This window comes from Phocoena phocoena, chromosome 9, assembly GCF_963924675.1.
Source record: "Phocoena phocoena chromosome 9, mPhoPho1.1, whole genome shotgun sequence".
In the NCBI taxonomy this organism is placed as follows: domain Eukaryota; kingdom Metazoa; phylum Chordata; class Mammalia; order Artiodactyla; family Phocoenidae; genus Phocoena; species Phocoena phocoena.
The window spans coordinates 83,833,658-83,857,903 of NC_089227.1; the positions used below are offsets into that span (position 1 = coordinate 83,833,658).

The 24,246-nt window shown below is 35.2% G+C and overlaps 1 protein-coding gene across 2 annotated transcripts; it reads right to left on the bottom strand.

Annotated features, from left to right (window-relative positions):
• Positions 1-315: 315 nt before the first annotated feature.
• TMEM209 (transmembrane protein 209) lies at positions 316-24,246 on the bottom strand. Of its 2 annotated transcripts, XM_065884176.1 has the most exons (14): positions 24,110-24,246; positions 23,908-23,966; positions 22,961-23,092; positions 22,256-22,497; positions 18,274-18,475; positions 14,060-14,235; positions 13,369-13,440; positions 10,918-11,014; positions 7,826-7,951; positions 6,340-6,437; positions 5,194-5,308; positions 4,996-5,093; positions 3,238-3,311; positions 316-370 (listed from the first exon to the last, which is right to left on the bottom strand). In XM_065884176.1, the coding sequence occupies exons 1-14, from the start codon at positions 24,244-24,246 to the stop codon at positions 316-318; spliced, it is 1,683 nt and encodes a 560-aa protein (XP_065740248.1). The 2 variants fall into 2 exon arrangements, with proteins under 2 accessions (XP_065740248.1, XP_065740249.1); XM_065884177.1 differs by lacking the exon at positions 7,826-7,951.

The following is a 24,246-nucleotide window of genomic DNA, read 5'->3' on the forward strand; positions in this document are numbered from 1 at the left end:
ATCAGGCAGATGATTCTTATTTGGGGTGTTACAGTGAAGAAGGACTCAATTAAGGGGGAGCTGCACTGTTTTGGCCAACAAAAATCTGAAGGATTGCAGTTTTTTTCTGAAATGATAAAGTAATGTTTCTTGGTGTAGAAGATATAGGGCATACTTTTACAAAGAAGTTTCATAATAGCTAATTTTTTGTTAAATCTAAAGTCTGTAACATACACATATGTATCTTATTTCAGAAGAGGCAGTGACTCAGAGATACTTAGATTCAACTTCTGATTCAGTCAAATGAAGTCCAAAAGTTTGGGATTAAATGACCCACTACTCGCCAAAAATCCACAAAATATTCACACCGGATAGACCAAGATTAACTCTCCTATAAAGAGAAAAAAAAAAGTTTTAGTGGAATTGACTGCCCAGCATTTAAGGTCTTTTTTCAAATAACTAAAATAGGAGTCTTTACAAGGGATACATGTTTAATTAACATTTAGTGCTTTTCTGAAATAAGTTATGTTACACATGGTTTATCAGGTGAATTCCAGAAACAGTAATTACTTTCTTAACTGTGCTTAAAACCCAAATTTAGAATAAATGGACTTATGAAGTGTTGAAAATTAATTTTTCAGTGGACCTCAAGAATTATTACAACAGATAGAGTTAAACAGGACAATTTTAGCAAGTAGGATTTAAGTAAGTGTCAATTAAATTTTTAAAAATTGAGGAGTTAGAGATGCTAGGCCTCTTAGAGAATTTTACCTGTTCAAAAAAGGTCATTTCATCAACTATATTTTCCCATTTCTCCATACCCTCACCAACACTGCAAATGATAAATTTCAATTTGATAGAAAAAATGTTTTAATTCTGGCTTGATTGTATATGAGACTAAGCATCTTTTCATGTTCATTAACCATCTGCACGACACTCTTCTATGAAAGTCTCTCGTGTCTTTGACCATTTCCTATATTTTTCTTTTCTAATTAACATATATGCTCCTTATACATGATGGATATCAACTTGGCTTTGCTCTAAATGTTGAAATTATAAGTCTTTGTCTCAGTTTGTCATTTAGTTTTAAACTTTATTTATGGTGTCTTTTACTAAACAGGACACAAATTACTGTGCAGTCAATTCTGTCTAGATTTTTTTCCCTTTTGGATGTAAAACTTTCATCTCATTCCACTACCGCACAAATATGTGGCATTGAACTGATAATGGATTTGTATTAAACTGCTGTGTTATGGGCATGATTCCAAATGGTCTATATTTGAGCCACTTGCTTATTTCCTTTAAGCAAAGGAAATTTCCTTCCTTTAAGGTATAGGAGAGCAGTTTTTAACATTTGATTGTTCCAAAATGTATTAAAAAGATTAATCATATTTTAAGTTAATTTCAAAGACTTTTCCCTTGGTTAAAAAAAAAAAATCCCAAATAAATAAAACACAGATTAGTTTTAGTCTAAAATGTTTCATTTTCCACATGTAAGTTCCTCATTCAGAGAAGATAAGCACTTTAAATATTATACCAATTCTTTTGGGCCTCTGTGTAAATTACTGCCCCACTAAGATGTTACAGAAAACCCAAATGAACTTTTTGGCCAATCCAATACTTTTAAAGATTTTACATTTTTATGTACATGACAAACTATATATGGTACTCAACACAAGCTTCATGTTATCATGACAAATCACTTATGTGTCAATTTAGATTTTTAGAGAAAAGATAAATTTTCAATTAAAACCAAAAATTCATTATTTATTTAAAATACTTCTAAGTTAATTCCTCACTTCAAAATAGTCTTCCAGAAACACTGTTAAGAATTACAAAACAATATATTTATAGCACGTTCCATCTTTCTAATACATGTATATCTTTCTAAATACTGCTAGAAAATTTAGGAAAAAAGTCTGTATTTACTGACACAGAAGAATATCCAAGATATACCATAAGATTAAAAGGCAGGTCACAGAGTAATATGTTTGGGTACAATATATTTTTAAACAAAATGAAAACTAAAAAAAAATCAACTTTCCCCAGAAAGGAGTCTGAAAATGTACACCTGAAACTGTTAACACAATGGATACCTCGAGGGAGAGTTGATCAGAAGAGAGAGTTGATCAGAGGGGAGTTTTCAATGTCTAGTTTATACACTGCTATATTGTTTAAATATTTCTATACTGAGCATGCATTATTTTTGTAATTAAAAAATAAAGAAAAAAGAGCCATGGTAGCATAAATATTCTTTAACTCAGTATATCCAACACATTATTTCAACATGTCATCAATATACAAAATTATTAGATATATTTTACTTTTTCTTTTTTGGTACTAGGTCTTCAAATTCTAGTCTATGTAGTTTACACTGACAGCCCATCTCAATTTGGACTAATCATGTTTCAAATGCTCAATGCCACATGTGGCTGGCGGCTGCTTTATTGGACAGTGGAGTTCCAGAACCTGTATAAAACAGGGCACCTATAAAACTGAAAAGAAGCATGCATACAAAACTGGAACAGACCCCTGATGTTTTCTACTCAGCCCTTCCCTTTACATTTTTTTAACCTCAAGTTACACAGTGCAGGCAGAGATGGACCCAGAACCCAGATTTTCAGACTTCCAGTCCTTGCATTACCAGATTTACCCAGCATTAGCTGAGGTCCATTTACTTCAAATATTATTTGAAGGACTAAAATTTCAAATCACCTAAATAACAAGACAGCAATTTTGAGTTTATTGTAACAGTATGTGAGCTTCATTACTAAGTATTTAGAATAAACAAAGTAAACAATTTCAACTGACCATTTTTCCATCCCAATTAACAATATTATGGAACTGGTGCTGACTTAGTCTCTCTGAAAGTGTAAACATTTTGCAGAAGGCTTTGTGTCTGAAGTGGGATAGCTTGAATAAATAGGACTCCAGTTTTGTTTTTGTTTTTAAATTTTAAAGTGGCAAGAGCCTGATATATCAGGGTTGTTCCTCTGGGGGACACAGCTGTAAAGCCAATGATGTGGTCAAATTGCCTTTTTATCAATGGGGAAATGGAGGTTCCAAGGAATTACTGTAATGGACTTGCTCAAGATGGCTGAGCTGGTTAGTGACAGGGCTGAGCTAGTACTAGAAGCCATATCTCTTACTGTTCAGTCCACAAATCTTCAGTGTATGATGCTGCCTGCTGCAGAATCTGAACATAAGGAAAACAGTATATAAGTTAAGTACTTGTATTTTTAAAGCATAAGTACTTACCCAAGCATTCCTGACTCTTTGGTCTTTATGATATAGAGGAACATTAATAATGTATGAAACATATTATTTCGGCCCTGGAACAAAGACAAAAAATACAGCAAGTTTTAAACCTAACGAAACCAAACCATTCAGCCTGATAGGTAAATGCGATCCTATCAATTTATATTCTACTAACTCGGAATTCCATGTAATTCAGCCTTTCATTCATTCATTAAACAAAGTGCCCACTTTGTGCTAGGAAGTGGGAATACTGTGGTGAATAAAACAGAGAGGATCCATGTAATTGAGGAGCTTAAGGTCTAGTAGGAAAGGCAGACAGGAAACTCAGAATTACAATAAAGTGTGATGAATGTTATGAGAAAGAAGAAGGTGTAGGGTGCCATGGGAACATATGCATTAAACCCAGAGTGGTGAGGCAAGCAATGCCTCCCTGAGAGAGAAATTTTTAAGTTGAGACCTGAAAGATGAGCAGAAATAAACACATTGGGAAGTTCCCATACACGGGGAGCAGCATTTATGAAGGTCTGGATGGGAGTTATTCTGAAGCTGGTACCCCTGTATCCTACACACAAAAAATACTCTATCCCCCAAATTAACAGCATAAACAACAGTGTTGGAATTAAAAAACCTTTAATCACACTTCAAAATACATTATGATATATGTTAACAGTGTAAGTAACATATTAAATGTAAATTTATTTTATCTACAAGGGACTATGAGGCAGCATTTTGCCAGCACTAAAATCAAACTATTATATGTAATTTCTGGTCTGTGAAATAGCTCCTGATTTCGATTTTCAATTTACTGATTAACTTATACCTGCTTATTCTGATTTAGTGTTTTTACTAAAAAATCTTAGGATATATGATTTTTAAAGACAAGTGTTTCTTTAAAAAAAAAAAAGGATTTGCATGGAACTTGAATGGCCCAAAATATTTACACTTACAAAGTTGAAATATTAAACTTAAAAAAAAAAAAATTCTCTCCTGGGTATCTGATGAAGTGAAGGATACAATTTATGATTATAGTCTATGTAAAATTTCTTAGTATAGATGCTGGTAACAAAAATAACTGCAAAGGTCATCAACAGAACTGATGTTTGTAATCAAAGGTAAAATACCTGGATAGAAGTGTAAACTGGTACAATCATCTTTTTGATAACATATTTTAACAGCCTTGAAAATATTCTATAACCTAGAATTCCATTTTTGGACTTCAGGCTAAAAAACTACCCAAAATGCAGACAGCTATATGCATAAAGGTATTTATGATAATGAAGACTTAGAAACATCCAAAATATCTAACTGTAGGGGAGTGGTTAAATAAATTATGTTATAATTTTATTGTGAAGTTTTAAAATAGCCATTAAAAAGTGTTTTAACGAAGATTCTTAAAGGCATGGAAAATTATAACATTAATTTTAAAAAGGATATAAAACTACATAAATAATATGATTTCAACCCATAAATAAGTACAGAAAAAGACCAAAATGAAATTTACCAAAAAAATTATACCAAATGTTAACAAGAGCTTCCTGTAAATAATGGAATAATGAACTTTTCTTCCTTTTCTGCATAATTCTCCAAATTAAGCACATATTACTTTTAGAGTTTTAAAAAAAGGGATACAAAACTAGCACTTTTTCCCTAATTTAAAAAGTTTACCTATTCCATAAACAAGAGAATCTAATTTTAAAAATATTAACAAAGCAAGTCATCCATGACATTAGTAATAGCAACTGCTACGTTTAGAAGTACCTTTGGAAGACTGTAGAAATGACGCTGGTAGATTAGCTCATAATGGGGAGGGTTGATAGCACTCTGATAAATGCAAAAAACATTCTCATTTGTCACGTCTGTAAAGGAAATATGCTACATTAAAAAAACAAAACAAAACCACTAGATGTATTTCATGTGAAAAACTCAATTCATCCTCTTAGGAGAGGTTGTTTATACCTGGTTTATTTGGTGTCTGAACAAAGTGCTGAGAAGTAAATGTTTTTCCATCAGGGTATTTAGGATGTGGAGGTAGTCTGGAATCAAGGTAGGTGCAAAGCACATGCATGATGATCTGAAGACGAGGAAACAATTTTTCAAAGTCAGCATGAAAATCGATCAAGTATGTATGTGGTACTTTTAAAACATGTTTATAATGACTCCAATTTTTAAGTTTTCTCCAAAGAAAGAATTAGCAAAAATGTTTTCAAGTGGTTATATCTGTAAGATGAAATCTATGAAATGAAAAGATTAGAGCAAGACATTCCTAGTTTTCTGTTAAGGGGATCATTCACACCCATATAGGTAATTAACAGCAAAATCAAAATAAAATACACATACATTCAATTCTGAATTTGAGTATCAGCATTTAAACTTCATTTTCACACATAACAGTCACTATAAAAAACAGAACAAACATAATTTTGAAAAACTCTTAAATGCTCAAAAACTTTATACTCTGATTTCATAAATCTAATTCTAGGAATCTTTCTTAAAATCATAATCCTAAATAAGAAAGAAACATGCATTATGTTACTCCTGGCAGTATTATTTAAGACAGAAAAACAAAAATCCCTCCCTCACTACATGTTTTCCAAACTTTTAGGTCCAATATAGGAGAACAGTTAAATGACAGTGTGTAATAGTGCAAATAACACTGAAAAGTGAAAAAAAGCAGGAGACATAATTTTACATATGGGATTATTATATCTGTATCGATAAAAACACTAAAAATAGCACAATATAAGTAAAGAAAAAAAAAGAAGAAAATAAACCAAAATATTAACAGTGGTTGGGTTAAGATGCTGGTACAAAAATTTTGTATTTCTACTTAGTTTCTAAGTTCTTTTTATTTATTTTATTTTCATTTTTATTTATTTATTCATTTATTTATTTATTTTATTTTTTGGCTTCACTGTGTGGCTTGCAGGATTTTAGTTCCCTGACTGGGGATTGAACCCGGGCCCACGGCAGTGACAGCCAGTGCTGAGTCCCAACCACTGGACTGCCAGGGAATTCCCTCTAAGTTCTTTTCAATATTCATTTTTATAATGGAAAAATAAACCCAATAACAAAAATGTCAAACTGAAAAAACTGGGGACTTACAGCAGAATCAGTGGGCAGGTCTGTATCCCACTTGCGGCCTTTGAAGTCTCCACCTCTATTCCATCGAAATGAGCTCATACAGCCTCCTTGGGAAAGTTCTGTAGCAACAAAGGTAAAATAAAATAAGCTAAGAATATACAAGAAGGAAAAAAAAAGGCTAAGGGGGGGCTTCCCTGGTGGCGCAGTGGTTGAGAGTCCACCTGCCAATGCAGGGGACACGGGTTCGTGCCCCGGTCCTGTGCTCTGCAACGGGAGAGGCCACAACAGTGAGAGGCCCGCGTACCGCAAAAAAAAAAAAAAAAAAAAGGCTAAGGGGTTACAGTAAGGAAAGTATAACATCTAAAAACCTGATCAAAACATGCAGACAAAGAAATACAAGATATAAAAGATTAAATAGCACCATGGGGACTTCCCTGGTGTTACAGTGGTTAAGAATCAACCTGCCAATGCAGGGGACACAGGTTTGAGCCCTGGTCCAGGAAAATCCCACATGCTTTGGAGCAACTAAGCCCGTGCGCCACAACTACTGAGCCTGTGCTCTAGAGCCCACGAGCTACAACTACTGAGCCTGCGTGCCACAACTACTGAAGTCCTTTTGCTTAGACCCCGTGCTCCGCAACAAGAGAAGCCACTGCAATGAGAAGCCCGTGCACTACAACGAAGAGTAGCCCCCACTCGCCACAACTAAAGAAAGCCCACGCGCAGCAAAGAAGACCCAACGCAGCCATAAATAAATAAGTAAGTAAGTACGTAAGTAAGTCATGATAAATGTTTATTCCTAAGTAAGTCATGATAAATGTTTATTCCTAAACCTCAGTCCAAACCTAGACTAGAGAAGGGGCAACATTACATTTTCAAATTAAGATTTATGATAAATCTAGAGTGAAATACTATTTCTAAAACTTGTTTTAGTGATGAGAACATTTTACAGAGTTTATCCAAATAAATGTAGGGAGGCATAAAGAGAGTATGTGGGAGTACCAGGGAGGCTAAATTTCCTGAGTCTCAAGTCAGTCTCCTCAGAAGATCATATTTCCCCCAAATAATCAGAATATAACAGAAATATAAAGAAGCAACATATTACATATGACTTATAAAAATCGAAAGAAATAGGATCGGCATGCTGAAATTATAAAGAATGTCATTGTGGCATCCATTCTTGGTAGCTTAAGAATAGAAAATGAGTGAAATATTCATGTGAGCCCATTTAGCTCATATTTAAGTTTCCCTATTTAGAACAAAATTAGTAATTAATGTATTCAAGGCTAACTACATTATTTTGACCATTTTTAAGCATACAGAATATAAAACTCAAAAGTTGTTCAAGTATAAGCCTTAATAAAACCATTATTAAATACGTATTTATAAAATAAGATCATACTTCAGTGATACTTATAATTAAAAAAATTTTTTCCCATGTTACCTGTATAAAATTTCAAACTAGTGAAAAAGCTCTCATTTTTTCCCTCTTCAAATCAATAATTACCTTTGATCCTTTCAAACAAGTATTCCTGATTTGGCGTGAGGTCTAGATACTGCACGATTGTATTTAGAGTTGGAATGAGTGGAGCTTTGACCAGAGCAGCCTGCTTCAAGCTAGTAATACTAGCCTCTGTTAAAATTAAAACACACAGAAAACAGATTATTCCTCATGTGGATCTTTGAAAAAACTTCAAATGCTCTTCCTTCAATAGATGTTGAAAGAATAAAGGAAAGCAACGATAGTTTATCTTAACAAGCTGCATTATCTACTTTACCTACAAAATATTTGATCATTTCTGGCAAGGTGGCCAGATTTAAACAAACACATGCATACTCCAAAAACAGCCAAATCCATTTTGCCAGATCTATAAACAACTAATACACAGAAGAGTTTTGTGGGGTATATATAAAAAGACACATGAGAGCTTTCAAAATCAGGTTGAATTAAAAGTTACCCATTATGCCAGTGACAAGTGAACACTTTTTATGAGTGATTTCTCTCATCACTTCATGAAAGACAACTATCCAAAGAAATGAATAAACCAACAAAAAGTTTCAAAATGTACAACCATACTAGTAATACCCAATGTTGGGAAAAAGGCTTTCTTATATGTGACATTATTGCTAGAATATAAATTGGTATAAGCTTTTTGAAGGAATAAACCAACAAAAAGTTTCAAAATGTACAACCATACTAGTAATACCCAATGTTGGGAAAAAGGCTTTCTTATATGTGACATTATTGCTAGAATATAAATTGGTATAAGCTTTTTGAAGGGTTATGTATATTAAAAGCCTTAATATATTTATACCTATTGAACTTACAACTTCACTCCTAAGAAATTATCCTAAGGAAATAATTATAAATGTACACAAATATTTAGGTAAAAGGACATTTACTTACAGCATTATTAATAACATCAAAGGGAAAATCTTCTAAATTTTAAATAATAAAGATCAGTTAAATACAATATATTACATACATAAAAAAGAAATACAAACTAGCCATAAAAATAGTACTGGAGAATATTTAACAAAGTAGAAAAAGTGGAGGGAAAAAAGCAGGTAACAAAACAATATGACCCCAATTTAATTAAAAATATATACATACATATGTACTATTTGCTCAACTCCTAAGTATACACTTTTCATATTTTAATGTTGTTAAATTATGGTATAACTTACCATTGATATATATAGTATCATAGTATTTTTCTCCAAAAGGAATAAGTGATTGTGATTTAAAACTGATTGATTGTGGTTATCTACTGAAGCGCAATCATGGGTAATATTCTTTGTGTATTTCTGTACTTTCCAAATTTTCTACAATGAACATATGCATGTTGCTTTCATAGTGATAAAACAATGTTATTCTTTTTTAAAAAGCACATCACACTGGTAAAAATGTTGTGAAAGGTAACATATTTTTATAGCTTATAAAAAAGCTCAAAAAGGATAAGCATAGGTTCAAATAACATTACCAAGAAAGTAACCCTCTGACTTTGGAGTCAGAAAGCTCTGGCCTCAAATCACTGCTCTGTGACACTGGGCAAGTTACTTAACCTCTCTGAGTCTTAGTAGCCTGATCCATAAAATGTGGCACTAAAAGCTAGCTTTCAAGGTTAATGTGAGTGTTGTATACATTATATACAAAATATACAGATACTCAACACGTGGGTACTTTAGTGATGCACAACACTATACTTATTCCAGAGAATAAAGACTGATTAAAAAGATACCCAAAAGCAAGTGGAAAGTGTTAATGTGCAATCCAAAGCCCTTACATATTTCAAAGAGAAAGAAATTTATTCTCTAGAAAGCTGATTGACTAAAATATTCCTTATTTATTTTGAAACCTAATTATTTAACACTAAATAAGTTATAGTATATATATACTTTAGGCAAATTATATTACACAAAACCTTAACAATTTTATTTTTAGCAGATAAGAAAAATGTATTTTTCTTATATTGAAAATAGGGGACTTTAAATTAGCACTGTACACATTTTTTATGCTTTGTACAATTTTAAATTAATATCTAATAAGAGACTTGTATCTTGAATATATAAAGAACACCTACAACTCAATAATAAAGAGACAAGTAACCCAATTTAAAAATAGGTAAAGGGGAAAAAAAACTGGGTAAAGGATCTGAAAAGATATTTTGCTTATGAAGATATATGAATGGACCAGCACACGAAAAGATGCTCAACATCATTAGCCATCAGGGAAATGCAAACTAAAAACACAATGTGATACCATTTCATATCCATTAGGATAACTGAAAAAGACACATAATAACAAGTATTGGCAAGGATGTGAGAAACTGGAGCCCTTATACACTGTAGGTGGGGACATAAAATGGTGCAGCTGCTTTAGAAAACAGTCTGGCAATTCCTCAAAAGGTTAAACATGGATTTACCATATGGCTTAGCAATTCCACTTCTAGGTAATACCCAAGAGAAATTAAAATATATTCACACAAACATTTGTATGTATGTGTTCAGAGCAGCATTATTCATAATAACCAAAAAAGTGAAAACAACCCAAATGTCAATCAAATGATGAACAGGTAAACAAAATGTGGTAGATCCAAACAATGGGATATTATTTGGCAATAAAAAGAAATGAAGTACTGATAAACACTACAACATGGATGAACCCTGAAAACATTGTTAAGTGAGAGAAGCCAGTCACAAAGGACAACATATTGTATGATCCCATTTAGATGAAATATCCAAAACAGGCCTATATAATGAGACAGAAAGTAGGCTGGTAGTTGCCTAGGGCTGGAGGATGGGTGGTGGTTGGAAACGGGTCTATGGGGTTTCCTTTTGGGGTGATGAACTATTCAAACTTGACTGTGGGGATGGTTTGCACAACCCAAACCTTTGAATTGTAGACTTTAAATGGGTGAACTGCATATATCTCAATAAAACTGTTATATTTTTAAAAAAGTGATATTATAGACATTTAGTTTTTTTCTTCACCTCAAGATAACAAAAGGTGGTGTTAAATAGCCCATTACAAGAAGAAATTTTCCACTTGGCAGATTCACTGAAGGAACTCAAACGCTGGGCTCTATTTTCACATACCTCCTATTTGCAGCTCTGGACAACCCATTCGCCTCATTTGTGTGCTGACAGACTCAATCTCTTGTACAAGTGGCACTAATATTGTCTCATTGATCCACTAGGAAGAAATGAGGTAATGATTTTACACACGCAATTTTAAAGCATTTCTCAAATAATTATTTTCATGAAACTATTTTTGCTGTCTTGTACTTGAATATTAACAGAGTATAGTGAAAGAGAATGGAAGTAGCAGCTACCTGAAGTCTAGAGAGAGATAAGTAAATATGCTAACAGAGTATAACTTGACTAAGATTTATTCTTAAATCACATATGCCTATTTTTTAAAGATATAAAACTTTCAGCTACATGTTAAGTTTTTCTTAAATTCTTCTTTCTAGGATCATTATACTTAGCTAAAAGGATCATCTTCAGTTTACATTTCTAGGGTAATTATTCACACATTTACACATGTAGCATTTATACTGGTTTGTGGTTAGTAGAATAGTTTTTAAAACTAAACGTAACTTAGATTAACATAACATAACATAGATTAGCTCTCAGCAGGCTCACTCAATCCCCTAACCATGTGGAAAACAGATTTTACTGTATTTGAAACTAGTTTGTGAATATTCACTTTAGGACTAGGAATTTCAAATTCCACTTTGCATGGCTGATATCAAACTCATTCTGGGATGTGAAAAGACTGCCCAAGGAAATACCCCATCTAGTTTTTGTGTTATGTGTTTTGTGTTTGTTCACAGCAACTTCAACCGCTATTTCTGTTTCCACACTTCTGTTTAACCATAAAGTAGAAGGATGAAAACAAGCTTCAGATCAAATACAAGTCTATACAATTCATTATAAAATTTTTGAATTAAAAAGCCTCTGAAAATGAAGTGTTTTTATAATCTATTTAGCAAGAAAATTTGATATACTGGCAAGACCTGAACTGAATTCATGTGAAGCTATTATTAGACTTTATCCTACCTAGCGTGACAGTTCTTATGCTCTGCTGCAGAAACATTAATGTGGTTGATTACTGAGTACTAACAAGACCCTGCTAGTGTATTACAAAATATATGGTATATGCATATACTGCTTTTTAAAAAAAAACTACAAAAAACCCTAAATTTCAGAACATTGTAGCCTAAGGAATTCAGATAAAGGACTGTGTTTGTATTTCTTCTAAGCTAATACTTCTGACCAAGACTTTATAAATATATTAACATTTTTAGATAAGCCTATGAGTGGAAATAAAAGAAAGTACAGTTCTAGGACATCATTTCACTTGTTCATTCTTCCAACATTTATTAAGTGTATCCTACTTGCCAGCCACTCCTAGGCGGCAACAAAATTATCTACTAGCTCGAGGAGAGAGATCTAGGCCTCATTCCCAGAAAACCTGATTGAGTAGTTCTAGGGCTGGCTCTGGAATTCTTATTCAAAAAAGCCAATCAGGCTTCTGGTTCAAGAAAGTAGGCTACTACTTTCAGCACTCCTTCTTGATACCCTATTTAAATTATAGTAAAAGAATAAAAAAGGGGCTTCCCTGGTGGCACAGTGGTTGAGAGTCTGCCTGCCGATGCAGGGGACAAGGGTTCATGCCCCAGTCTGGGAAGATCCCACATGCCGTGGAGCGGCTGGGCCCGTGAGCCATGGCCGCTGAGCCTGCGTGTCTGGAGCCTGTGCTCCACAACGGGAGAGGCCACAACAGTGAGAGGCCCGTGTACCGCAAAAAAAAAAAAAGAATAAAAAAGAACAAGTGATTTCAACACATTTCTAGAAGCTATACAGTGGGTGGATGAGTGTTGAAGGATCAAACAGTGGAAGAAGCGGCAGCCTCTACAGAATCTAAGTGGAGGGGCTTCCCGCAGTGGAGGAGGGGCCAATTCGCCCCCCTGGAATCGGGACAAATGGGTATTACAGAGAACAACAGAAAGAGGCAGGGTTGAAACCAGGGAACTAACTCACTCTGTATATGCAAGAGCTGGCCTTGCCAACCTCTAGGCCAAAGATTAGAAGGTTCTTTAGAAAAATCGAAGAAATTGATATACTCTGAAGTAGCTTCAAGCATATGTTATGTTCTCTAACTCTGAAGTTTTCTGACATTAAGGACCTCATTTTTGCTCCCCTCACATTTCTAGACACATAACAGACTCTGACAGGAAAGCTCTTTGAAAAGTAAAATTGAGATGTTGGGAAAGGGAAAATCTTAGCAACTAAATACACTGTTCCTTTATCCACTCAAAATACACTGATTTGCTAAATACAGAGGGAAAAAAAATCCCCAAGAATACGGACACTATATGGTAAATGTCATGTTTATTCTTATATATGTGCCACACATATTGTACTTTTAATAATACTTAATTCTGATATTCTAATAATTAACACCTCTAACTGATATTCTAACAACATACTTTGTACATTAAGAGGCACTAATATTGTCCAAAGAGTAATGTCAGAACTTACATTTCTGAACTTGGCTGTCCATGAATCCATATGATCAAGAAGTTGTCTATTCATAGTCACTCTTGCCCAGACCTATTAAAAATGTTTAAAATGAACAATCAAATAAAATGCCAGTTATCAATCGTTCCTTCCCCCACCCTCAGAAATATTTGGAATCCTCAGAAATATTTGGAATACCTTGGAAAAAACTTCATGAATATCAATACTGATCTAATTAATATGCAGTAGTTACTATTCATGCACACATATATATTTAAAATTCCTTACATTGATATGTTTGAAGAACATTCTTCTTGCTTTTAAGAACAAAATTTAAATCCTTTATTTGCTTTTAAACTGAAGAAGTTACAGAATATCAAATGTTCTAATCTAAATGTATTTCAAGAGCAAGAGTCTTGTATATGCTAATAAGTATAAGTAGATACCTGAGATACCTTTTCAATATAAATGAATGCAGAAAAATGTTTTAGGCAGGAAAGTAATGTTAACTATGTGTCATAAAGAGTAAAACGTACATAATTCAGTTTTGGGTACACAAACTTAAGGAGTCTTTCTACCGTTTAATGTGTGCCAGATTTATGTTTCTAGCCAGTAGAAGTGGAGGTTACAGAAAACAAAGTTCCAGAAGAAGAAAAGACTTTCTACCAATCTGTAAATCATAAACATCAAGTCATTTTTATTTTCCATTTACCTCCTCTGCAGCTTGTTTAGAACTGAGATCAGCTTCATCTTTGTTAGCACATGGGGCCTGAGACCTACAGGCAAGCTGATACTGAAACTTCTTTAAAGTTTGTGCATAATCCCCCATAAAACGACTGTGGTTCCAGAAAGTAGGACTGGTGGAAGGCGAAGTAGAATCTGGGCTTCCTACAATGATTAATTTAAAGATTATCAGTGTGTTGTAGTAATTTTGATATCTGGAGCTGGTATATGAACTCTGGGTATCCAGGAACCTAGGCAATGGCAATCAAAGACAAAGCCTCGGGCTTCCCTGGTGGTGCAGCGGTTGAGAGTCCGCCTACCGATGCAGGGTACACGGGTTCGTGTCCCAGTCCGAGAAGATCCCACATGCCGTGGAGCAGCTGGGCCCGTGAGCCATGGCCGCTGAGCCTGCGTGTCTGGAGCCTGTGCTCCGCAACGGGAGAGACCACAACAGTGAGAGGCCCGTGTACCGCAAAAAAAAAAAAAAAAAAAAAAAAAAAAAGACAAAGCCTCCTCTCCTCCCTGCTCCCAACGTTCTCTCTTCTTCAGAGAAATGGAAAATTAAGAAGAACATTTTCTGAGCAGTATCACTTTAAGAGCCATATGCTCTCTAAGTGGCTGAAAGTGTCTGTTTATTTTTGTTGTAAAATTAAGCCTGTTTCATTCTCTAAGACTTTCAAATGATTCAGAGAGAAACAAAAGACAAATTTCTTCAGGAAATAAATAGGCTAAGGAGTTCTTGCTTGAATTTTTGGAAGCTCTTTCTGAATGGGATAATTACAGCCTCTTATTAATAAACTAGTCTTTTGGCTAGCAGCTAAACTCACTCTTCCCTGTACTACACTGTGTTCTATTTATAGTCTGTAGTAATTCCTGCCTTGTATTAAGAGACCATCTGCTGATTACACTTTTAAATTTATAAATTTACTTTTAGGAAATGTAAATACTCAAATTTAGGGACTTAATACTACAGAAGAATCTACCACAGTACTTATCACACTTTAAGGTCTGTTTCTTTTTCCAAATAAAATTTGAGCTCTTTGAGGGCAGGGAGTATTTTTTTCCCGAGCATCTAGCCCAGTACCTGAATAAAGAGCGAATTTTCAACGACAACTATATGATACTTATGAAGAATTAATTTTTTCAGAGTTTACCTGATATCAAAAGTATCAATTAATATTTCATACCCTCACACAAAAGTCACAAATACAAACTAGTTTTTTTTATCTTAGCAGAATTTTTAAAAGGAATGACTGTAAAATAATAAAACTGGTTTTCTAGTGATGTTTACAGGCACAAAAGACAAGAAATCATGAAAGGGATATGCGGCAGTATTTCAAGTCACAGCATCAAAACCTTGAAGGTTAGCCAGTCTTGTGCTAGTAGCACTGGTGAAAGTAGTTTCATGCTGGCATGAAAATAAATAATTACATATAATAAATACCACACTTGGGGTAAAAAAATTTCAAGTAGGACTTCTGGTAACACTGACTTAGAGGAATGAATTAATGTCAAGGAAAAAAGTTTTAAACAAGCACAAATGATTTAATAGGGAATAAAAAAGGAAGGTAAGAGACATGGTCATGATAGAGCACAAAGTTTATCCTATTTTGATTAATTATTTTGACTATTAACTTTGAAAATGATAATCAAGCTTTCTGAGAGAAAACTTGAACTAAAATTTCAATAAAGTGTGGCTTTAGATGACAAAAGTTTTATACAGATGACAGAAATATGTTTTTATATCTGTTGTACATTAGCCAAAGTACAAGGAAAATATATATAGCAAGCGACACAATAGGGCTTCTCTGTAATCACCACCACCACCAAAACAGCACAAAACCTGTAGCTGGAGAACCAAAAAGACCAAAGAATCAAAGCACAGAGATTTGGAAGTCTGGCAACATAATAAATCAGGTAACCTGAAACATCTCCATATATATATATATGCTTATCAAATAAAATATATAATTTAAATGAATAATGGAGCTTGCAATAATGTAAGAGGAAGAGTCAGCAGCTAAAAATGAAGAGGAAATTGAAAGTCAGAGTGGCCAGTGGCCTGCATGTGAGCTGATGCCGTGGCTGCTCTGGAGCATTTTGTAGGCTTTGGGAAACCTATCAGCTTGGATTTCAGTGCCTGGGAACTGGAAATGTGGATACAGGTCCAGGAGAGGTAGACAGCTGGACTGAGACCTTCTTCCTGTCTCTATTCCCTGCACCCTGCATAGAGCCAGGAACCTCAAAGGGCCACATTCTCAGTGGATAAGGAAAAAACATCTGTCCACCGACACCAGGAAATAACAAGGAAGCTTGTCTCTCTTAGGCTGTTTAAAAAGAAACCCCCAGAGATTTAAAAATTACAGATCTATCTTCACATGGGTTTATAGTGCCCGTTTACACTCCCTGTGAGGTCCAGGAACCTCCAAGCCCCCAAATTACTTAAGTTAGTTCAAGGTCAATGATGTTCCTTAGGCACCTGGTAGAGGCAAATATAAAACTGCTAGCAGGAAACAACGCTTCCATCCAGCCTGCCTAGGACAGAAAAAGCACAGATAAAACTCTTCTGAAGATGAGCTTACCAAAAACAAACAAAAATTACATAAATCACAGGGAAACATGTCTCCAAGCAAATGAGTCAACAAGAAAAAAATGTTAGCATGTAATCTCCAAGAACTTTAGATAACTGAACTACTTGACAGAGACTTTTAAAAAGCATGTTTAAAGTGACTGAGATAGGAAAAAGAACTGAAAATATAAGAACAAAACAAGATACTCTAAATCAGGCATATCTGAAAGAGAACCAAATGAAACTCTGAAAACTGAAAAAAGAAAAAAAGACAAAGAGCTCAATGAGTTAAACAGCAGTTCAGACACCACTGAAGAAAGAACTATCAGTCCAAACTGGCTAAAACAAACTGTGGGGGGGCTTCCCTGGTGGCGCAGTGATTGGGAGTCCGCCTGCCAATGCAGGGGACACGGGTTCGTGCCCCGGTCCAGGAGGATCCCATGTGCCGTGGAGCGGCTGGGCCCGTGAGCCATGGCTGCTGGGCCTGTGCGTCTGGAGCCTGTGCTCCGCAACGGGAGAGGCCACAACAGTGAGAGGCCCATGTACCGAAAAAAAATAAAAATAAAAAAAATATTAAAAAATTAATAGGGTACAGATCAAAATCTCTAGCCAGAGTACAATTAACTTAGGAAAAAACAGATAACAAAGCCTTTCATTTCACATACTTGGAAATTAAAAGCAACACCAATCACCAATAATACTTCCAAACAATATTTCTAAATAACTCCTATATGTCAACGAAGAAATAAAAATGCAAGTCAGAAAATACCTGGATATGACAAAAATATGTAGAGGGTACATAGGGTTCTTTGTATTCCACTCTATAATTTTCGGTATCCTTGAAATATTTCAAAATTTAAAAAGAAAAAAAAGCATGTATCAACAAATAACAAGATAATATTGATTTGTTTCTTTGACATTTGTGGCACTTTCAGGCAAAATTAAATTAAAAATCAATAGAGAGATTTCAAGTGACACAAAGAGCCATGGTCCAATAATTGGCTTCCTCACTGTGGCCATGCTTTAGCACCTAATGTGCTTTCTGTGAAAGTTCCTGAGGGGGAAAAATCATTACTCGGCTCAATAGCCTAACTTGGTTTCAATAATAGACTTTGTAATAATCAAATCCACCCCAAATAGATTAAGATTTGCTAACACTGCTTCCCAAGGCAAACTAGAGACAAGTTAAAAAATGTTCCAAAAACAACAGCACTTCTGGAGTAAATCCATGCTCTCTCCAGCCTCCCTGCCACACCAACCTTCCCAAGGACTACCTGAAAGGAGACAACTATCACTTCACGAAGCTCTGCTGTGGACCGGATCAAAAACAGTTTTATGACCTCAACTTTTAAACAAATTATAACTTACATTATACGAAAAAGCTTTCAATAGTAATGTAGACAAAAGGTTCAAGATTTCTGTTAACTCAGGTATATTTTACATCTTAAATTTTGGTGAACTTAATTCTTCTAACTGAACAAAATACAAAACCAAAATGTATTTCTCTCCTAAGCTACACAAGGTGTATTACTAAAGGACTTAAACATTTATGTATGGGATCAAAGTAAAGGTTGAAGATAATGTAAAATGACACAAAAATACGTACATTAGATCTAAATAAAATATATATGTACCCAGCTTAACTCTATGCTGTTTCTCTTCTTCACTTCTAAGAAAAGTATCCAAGGTTCGTAGGTCTGTCATGTAGTCTTCTTTGTCAGTAGGGGAGTTGTAGACGGTGGGTGAAGAACGGTAGCGAGATCTCAATCCACTGTTCTCCACTGGTCCAACAGTGGTAGGGTATGGAGAAGATGGAGAGGGACTATAGCTGGCCAACTATACAAAATAAAAGAACTTTATTTTATTTTTCTTTAACTGAAATTTCTTTGGTTTTTGACTTTCAAAGAGCACACACCAATTAGAATGGCCAAAATCCAGAGCACTGACAACACCAAATGCTGGCGAGGATGTAGAGTAACAGGAACTTGGATTCATTGCTGGTGAGAATGCAAAACAGTCACTTTGGAAGACAGTTTGGCAGTTTCTTACAAAACTAAACGTACTATTACCATAACAAACATCCTCCTCCTTGGCATTTACCCCCCAAAGCTGAAAATTTATGTCCATACAAAGACCTGCACACAGATGTTTATAAGAAACTTTATCCGTAACTGTCAAAACTTGGAAGCAACCAAGATGTCCTTCAGTAGGTCAGTGGATAAACTGTGGTACATCCAGATGATGGAATGTTATTCAGCACTAAAGGAAATGAGCTAGCAAGCCATGAAAAGACGTGGAGGAAACTTAAATGCATATTACTAAGTGAAAGAAGCCAATCTGAAAAGGCTACATATTGTATGATTGTGGAAAAGGTTGGGGTAGGGGGAGGATGTATAAGCAGAGCACAAAGGATTTTTAGGGCAATGAAATTACTCTGTATGAAACCATAATGGTGGATACATGTCATTTGTTTGTCCAGACACATAGACTGTACACCACCAAGAGTGAATGCTAATGTAAACTACGGATTCTGGGTGATAATGATGTGTCAGTGCAGGCTCTTCTATTCATACAACTCTGCAGCAAGATGTTGATAGCGGGGGAAGCTGTGCCTGTGCCGGGGGCAGGGGTACACAGAAAATCTCTTTTCTATTCCTCTCAATTCTGCTGTGAACGTGAAACTGTTCTAAAAATAGTCTATTTTCCAAAAAAGTAATATATGTATATTTTATTTTTTTGCGGTATGCGGGCCTCTCACTGCCGTGGTCTCTCCCGTTGCGGAGCACAGGCTCCGGACGCGCAGGCCCAGCGGCCATGGCTCACGGGCCCAGCCACTCTGCGGCACGTGGGATCTTCCCGGACCAGGGGCACGAACCCGTGTCCCCTGCATCGGCAGGCGGACTCTCAACCACTGTGCCACCAGGGAAGCCCTATATGTATATTTTAAAAAATGAAAAGCATGAAGAAAATAAGCCATACTTGTAACTCTACCACCTAGAGATACTATAATCCTTTTTCACATTTCATGTATTTTCAACTCTTTAAATGTACATATATGTTAATATATTTTTGTTTTTATATAATTGAGATAATACCCTTTAGCATTATATTGTTTTTTTAAAGTTAACAAGAATTTTTCTATAAAAATCCTTTGTAAATATTCTTACTAGCTATATAATACTTCGTAATACAAATCTATCATAATTTATTTTTACATTCTTATATTCTAGACATTTGGATTGTCTAAAATTTTTGGTTACTGTGAATAATGTTATGATCAGCATCTTTGTGCATAAATCTTAGCTGAATTTCTGATGACTTCCTTTAGGAGATCCCTAGAACTGAAATGACTTGACCAAAGCATATGAACATTTTTAATACACATTTCCATTCTATTAAATGAAAATGTTGTACTAAGTTATACTCCTATCAGAAGAGAATAGATAGGAATACCTATTTTGGTATGTGTCCATCAGCATTACTATTTAAAAATATTTACGATATATAAAATTTTAAAAAAATGTATATTTAATTTGCATTTTCCTTATTAAGTTAAACACCTTAAAAATACAATTACTTGTCAGTAGTATTACCTATTATATTAACTACTTACTCCAGTACATTGACAATTTTTTTTCTACTGGGGTTTCATGATCAATTTATATTAGTTTGTAATAAATTAAGGATTAACAAATTTTATAATATTTAATGCTGTTTACAAATAAAAATGTTAATCCTCTTCCACATTGATTTTTCTTTTATTTCAATTAACATGTTAAATCCTTATATATATTGTGACTGTATTTGGGTTACTGTTTCATTAACTGGTTTTATCTTGCTCAAGGGGCACAATATTTTATGATTCATTTACATTACCTTATTTCATCTTCTCACTAAGTGGTAAATATTATTACTGTATTAATTTTAGGTATAAGAGGTTAGGTAACTTCTCAAGATCATACCAGGACACCATTCCAGTTTTCTGACTCTATTCTGTTCGAAGGCAGTGATTTCCACCATTCTGTCTTCCAGGTCACTTATCCATTCTTCTGCCTCAGTTATTCTATTATTCCTTCTAGTGTATTTTTCATTTCAGTTATTGTATTGTTCATCTGTTTGTTCTTTAGTTCTTCTAGGTCTTTGTTAAACATTTCCTGCATCTTAATCTTTGCCTCCATTCTTTTTCCAAGATCCTGGATCATCTTCACTATCATTATTCTGAATTCTTTTTCTGGAGGGTTGCCTGTTTCCACTTCATTTAGTTGTTTTTCTGGGGTTTTATCTGGGACATAATCCTCTGCTTTTTCATTTTGTCTAACTTTCTGTGATTGTGGTTTTCGTTCTGCAGGCTGAAAGACTGTAGCTCTTGCTTCTGCTGTCTGCCCTCTGGTGGATGAGGCTATCTAAGAGGGACTGGGTCTTTCTCTGGTGGGCAGGGCCATGCTCAATAAAACTTGTCTGCTGATGGGTGGGGCTGTGTTCCCTCCCTGTTAGCTGTTTGGCCCAAGGTGACCCAGCACTGGAGCCTGCAGGATATATGGTGGGGCGGCCTCCAGGAGGGCTCACGCCAATGAGTACTTCCCAGAACTGCTGCTGCCAGTGCCCCTGTCCCCACTGTAAGCCTCAGCCACCCCCCACCTCTGCAGGAGACCCTCCAACACTAGTGGGTAGGTGGGTTCAGTCTCCTGCCAAAATTATTATTAGGTAACCAGTAGTATGGAATTTCATTACAAAGAAATATTATGTAAAAGGGTGAGGGTAGACAGTGTGTTGATTTCATTTCCAGATATTTCTCATTTAACTATAGAGATATTAGTCTAACTAGTGTCAGCATCTGAATATGTTACCATCCCAGGAATTCCCTGGCGGTCCAGTGGTTAGGACTCCATGCTTCCACTGCAGGGAACACGGGTTCAATCCCTGGTCAGGGAAGTAAGATCCTGCAAGCCACGTGGTGTGGCCAAAAAAAGGACTTGAAAATGTGACCATCCCTCTTTTAACGCCTATTTTATAGCCTTATGCATCAGGCAGGAGTCACAATTTCAAATTTGTCAATTTTGTTTCTATCAAGCCTAAAAATTAAAACTAAAGTCCACTTTACTGTGGGAGATGGTATGAAGGTTTCTAATCATCCTATGGAGAGTATTCATACTCAAGAGTCAAGTTACATGACAATCTCAGTTTCTAGCTTAGAAGATACTCCAGTATGATGAAAAGCATTAATATTCTATAAGGATATATAAAAGTTTCACATAAAGAAGCAAAGAAAGGGGGAAAACATGAGTAAAGGAAACTAAAGTAGAAAATCATCATAATTTCAACTTGTTTTAAAGACTGCAGAAAGATCCTAGATGGTGAACCTCAGTTCGTTATCTTTTCAAAAGCTAAATCTTCTCTTTTGTTTTAAGATGTGATATAAAGAACTTCTAACTGCTGTCAGGAAATCTGGCTTCTATTCTTAGCTCTTAAATGGGCAATTTGGGCAAGTCAATTATCCACTGGTCCTGGGTTTCTTCATTGATAAAAGAAGGAGTTTCGACTCACCAGATGATTTTCAATTCAAACCTCCCAATTCTAAAATGGTAATGCGATTGGCCAAGAGAAAAGAGTCATTACCTTGTTATAACCACTGATGGGTGAGTAGGTCACTCCAGGGCTATAAGAACCACTGCCACCTGATGACAGACCTTGTAGCTGAGGGCTGTATCCAGTTATACAGCTGGTGGTGAACTTGGGGCTGGTACTGGGTGAGCGAGATGGGCTATAACTTAATACACTCTGACCCTGAATTGAAGGAGAAGGTGGAGAGGGAGGGATTTGGGGTGCTGCCAGATCACGTGGAGGAGTAGTCTGTACAACTAGAAGGAACAAACAAATAATTATGTGTAAGTATAAATAAAATTTCTATGAAAACAGATTTAATGAACTGAATCTTTTCCTTCAGGAAAAGGGCAAGTAAGAGTGACCTGGTTGTTAAATTACATAAAGTATTACTACCAAAGGACACAAATGGTTGTTTACCATTTCCATAGAGTTCAAAATAAGAAATTGGCTTTAATGTAGCAAAAGTTAGTCATTTAATTTTAACAGTAATTAAACAATGGAACAAACTTCCATGAGACTGTGAATGTTACTCAATTTATATAAATAGGAAAGATAATCATTGATCTTAAGACCATTTATTGTAGAACTGTTTAATACAGTTGAACCAGATGGCCTTAGAAGTCCCTTCTAGCTGAGTCTATGAGAAGAGAAAATTAAATTGAGAAAGATTTATTGCCAACCTTTCACCCACCTTTGCAAAAGATATGAAACACTTACCAGCTGTTTTCAACCCTAAAAGTGTTTGCTGTCCAGGGCTAACAACCAGACTTGTTGGTGCCACAGTGTACTTGAAATATCTCCAAAAATCAAATAAAGCATTTAGGCTGAAGAGAAATCCAAGGGCAAGCTCTGGAAGAGAACAATTTATTTATTTTTTAAAAGGGGGGTGGAACATTTAAAGGGGGGAAACAAAACCATGCATACTTTAGCAGATTAACAACAAAATTGAAAACTATCTTCTTATTCCTAAGAGTTACCACTTCACTTAATGAATGTCTATTATGTGTAGGGCATTTACCAGTGAGTTTCAAAATATTATCACTAATCCTTACAAGCTTTTACAGTAAACATTTTCACCTTTGTTTTAAAGATCAACCACCAGTTGTAAAGAAGTCAAGTGACTTTTGCAGTAGCTCACAGCTAGTTATTGAAGCCATGATTCTAACTCAGGTATGCAGATTCCAAAACTCTTGCTCTTCCACTTGCCACACCACTTCCCTATCAGACTTTAGCTTAATGTATGTATTAGACTTTGGAATTTACTTCAATGGCCATAAGGACCCTTTATACCCAAGGACTACTGAAGAGCAGACAGAGAGGAAGGATGAGGAAACTGAGGAAGCCATCAATGGAGTAGAAATCGGGTTGATCTTGAAAGGTGAAAAAGTAGAGAAGTAGGGAAGGCAATTCAGGGAGACAAATACAAACACAAATCTTACCAGCTCCAAACTTTATTTTTCATGATTATCCGGAATCGTATTATTAATTTGATTGTCTCTTCTACTAGAATATTCCTTGTTCCCTTCCTGGTGTATTCCCAGTTTTGGGAACACAGGAGGCACTCAAATATTTGTTGAATAAAGGAATGAATACTAAGCTGAATTAAACTGGAACACAGTTTTTCACTGGGAGTAACTACATTGCAGTGAAAATTAATTACTTACCTATATACCAGAGGGGCCAGTATCTCACATTATAATATAAACTATACATTCTTCCAGTCCTGAAAAAATTAAAAAGGCTTTTTAATAGTAACAAAACAAAACAAAACCACACCAAAAATCAAAACAAACACAAAACCCGTGGAACCAACCATTGGCCTCTTAAATTTTCACTTTTCCCTCCCTTTTTGGCTAATTAACTTACATTTCAGTATATATCATTCCAGCCATAGATACATTTAGGAGTCCCCAGGCTAAAACCACTTTCCTAGCTTCTGTTTCTTTTCTCATCTTGATGGTTCTGTCAATAAGGGAAGCACTAGGGTTTGGCTCCCCTTGCAT

Coding starts and splice junctions, on each gene's coding strand:
- TMEM209 (XM_065884176.1), bottom strand. CDS start 24,246: ATGCAAGGGGAGCCAAACCCTAGTGCTTCCCTTATTGACAGAACCATC. Junction 14,236..18,273: donor ACAGCATAGAGTTAAGCTGG/GTACATATATAT, acceptor TAATCATTGTAG/GAAGCCCAGATTCTACTTCG. Junction 5,309..6,339: donor ACCTGCCCACTGATTCTGCT/GTAAGTCCCCAG, acceptor CCTCGTCTTCAG/ATCATCATGCATGTGCTTTG.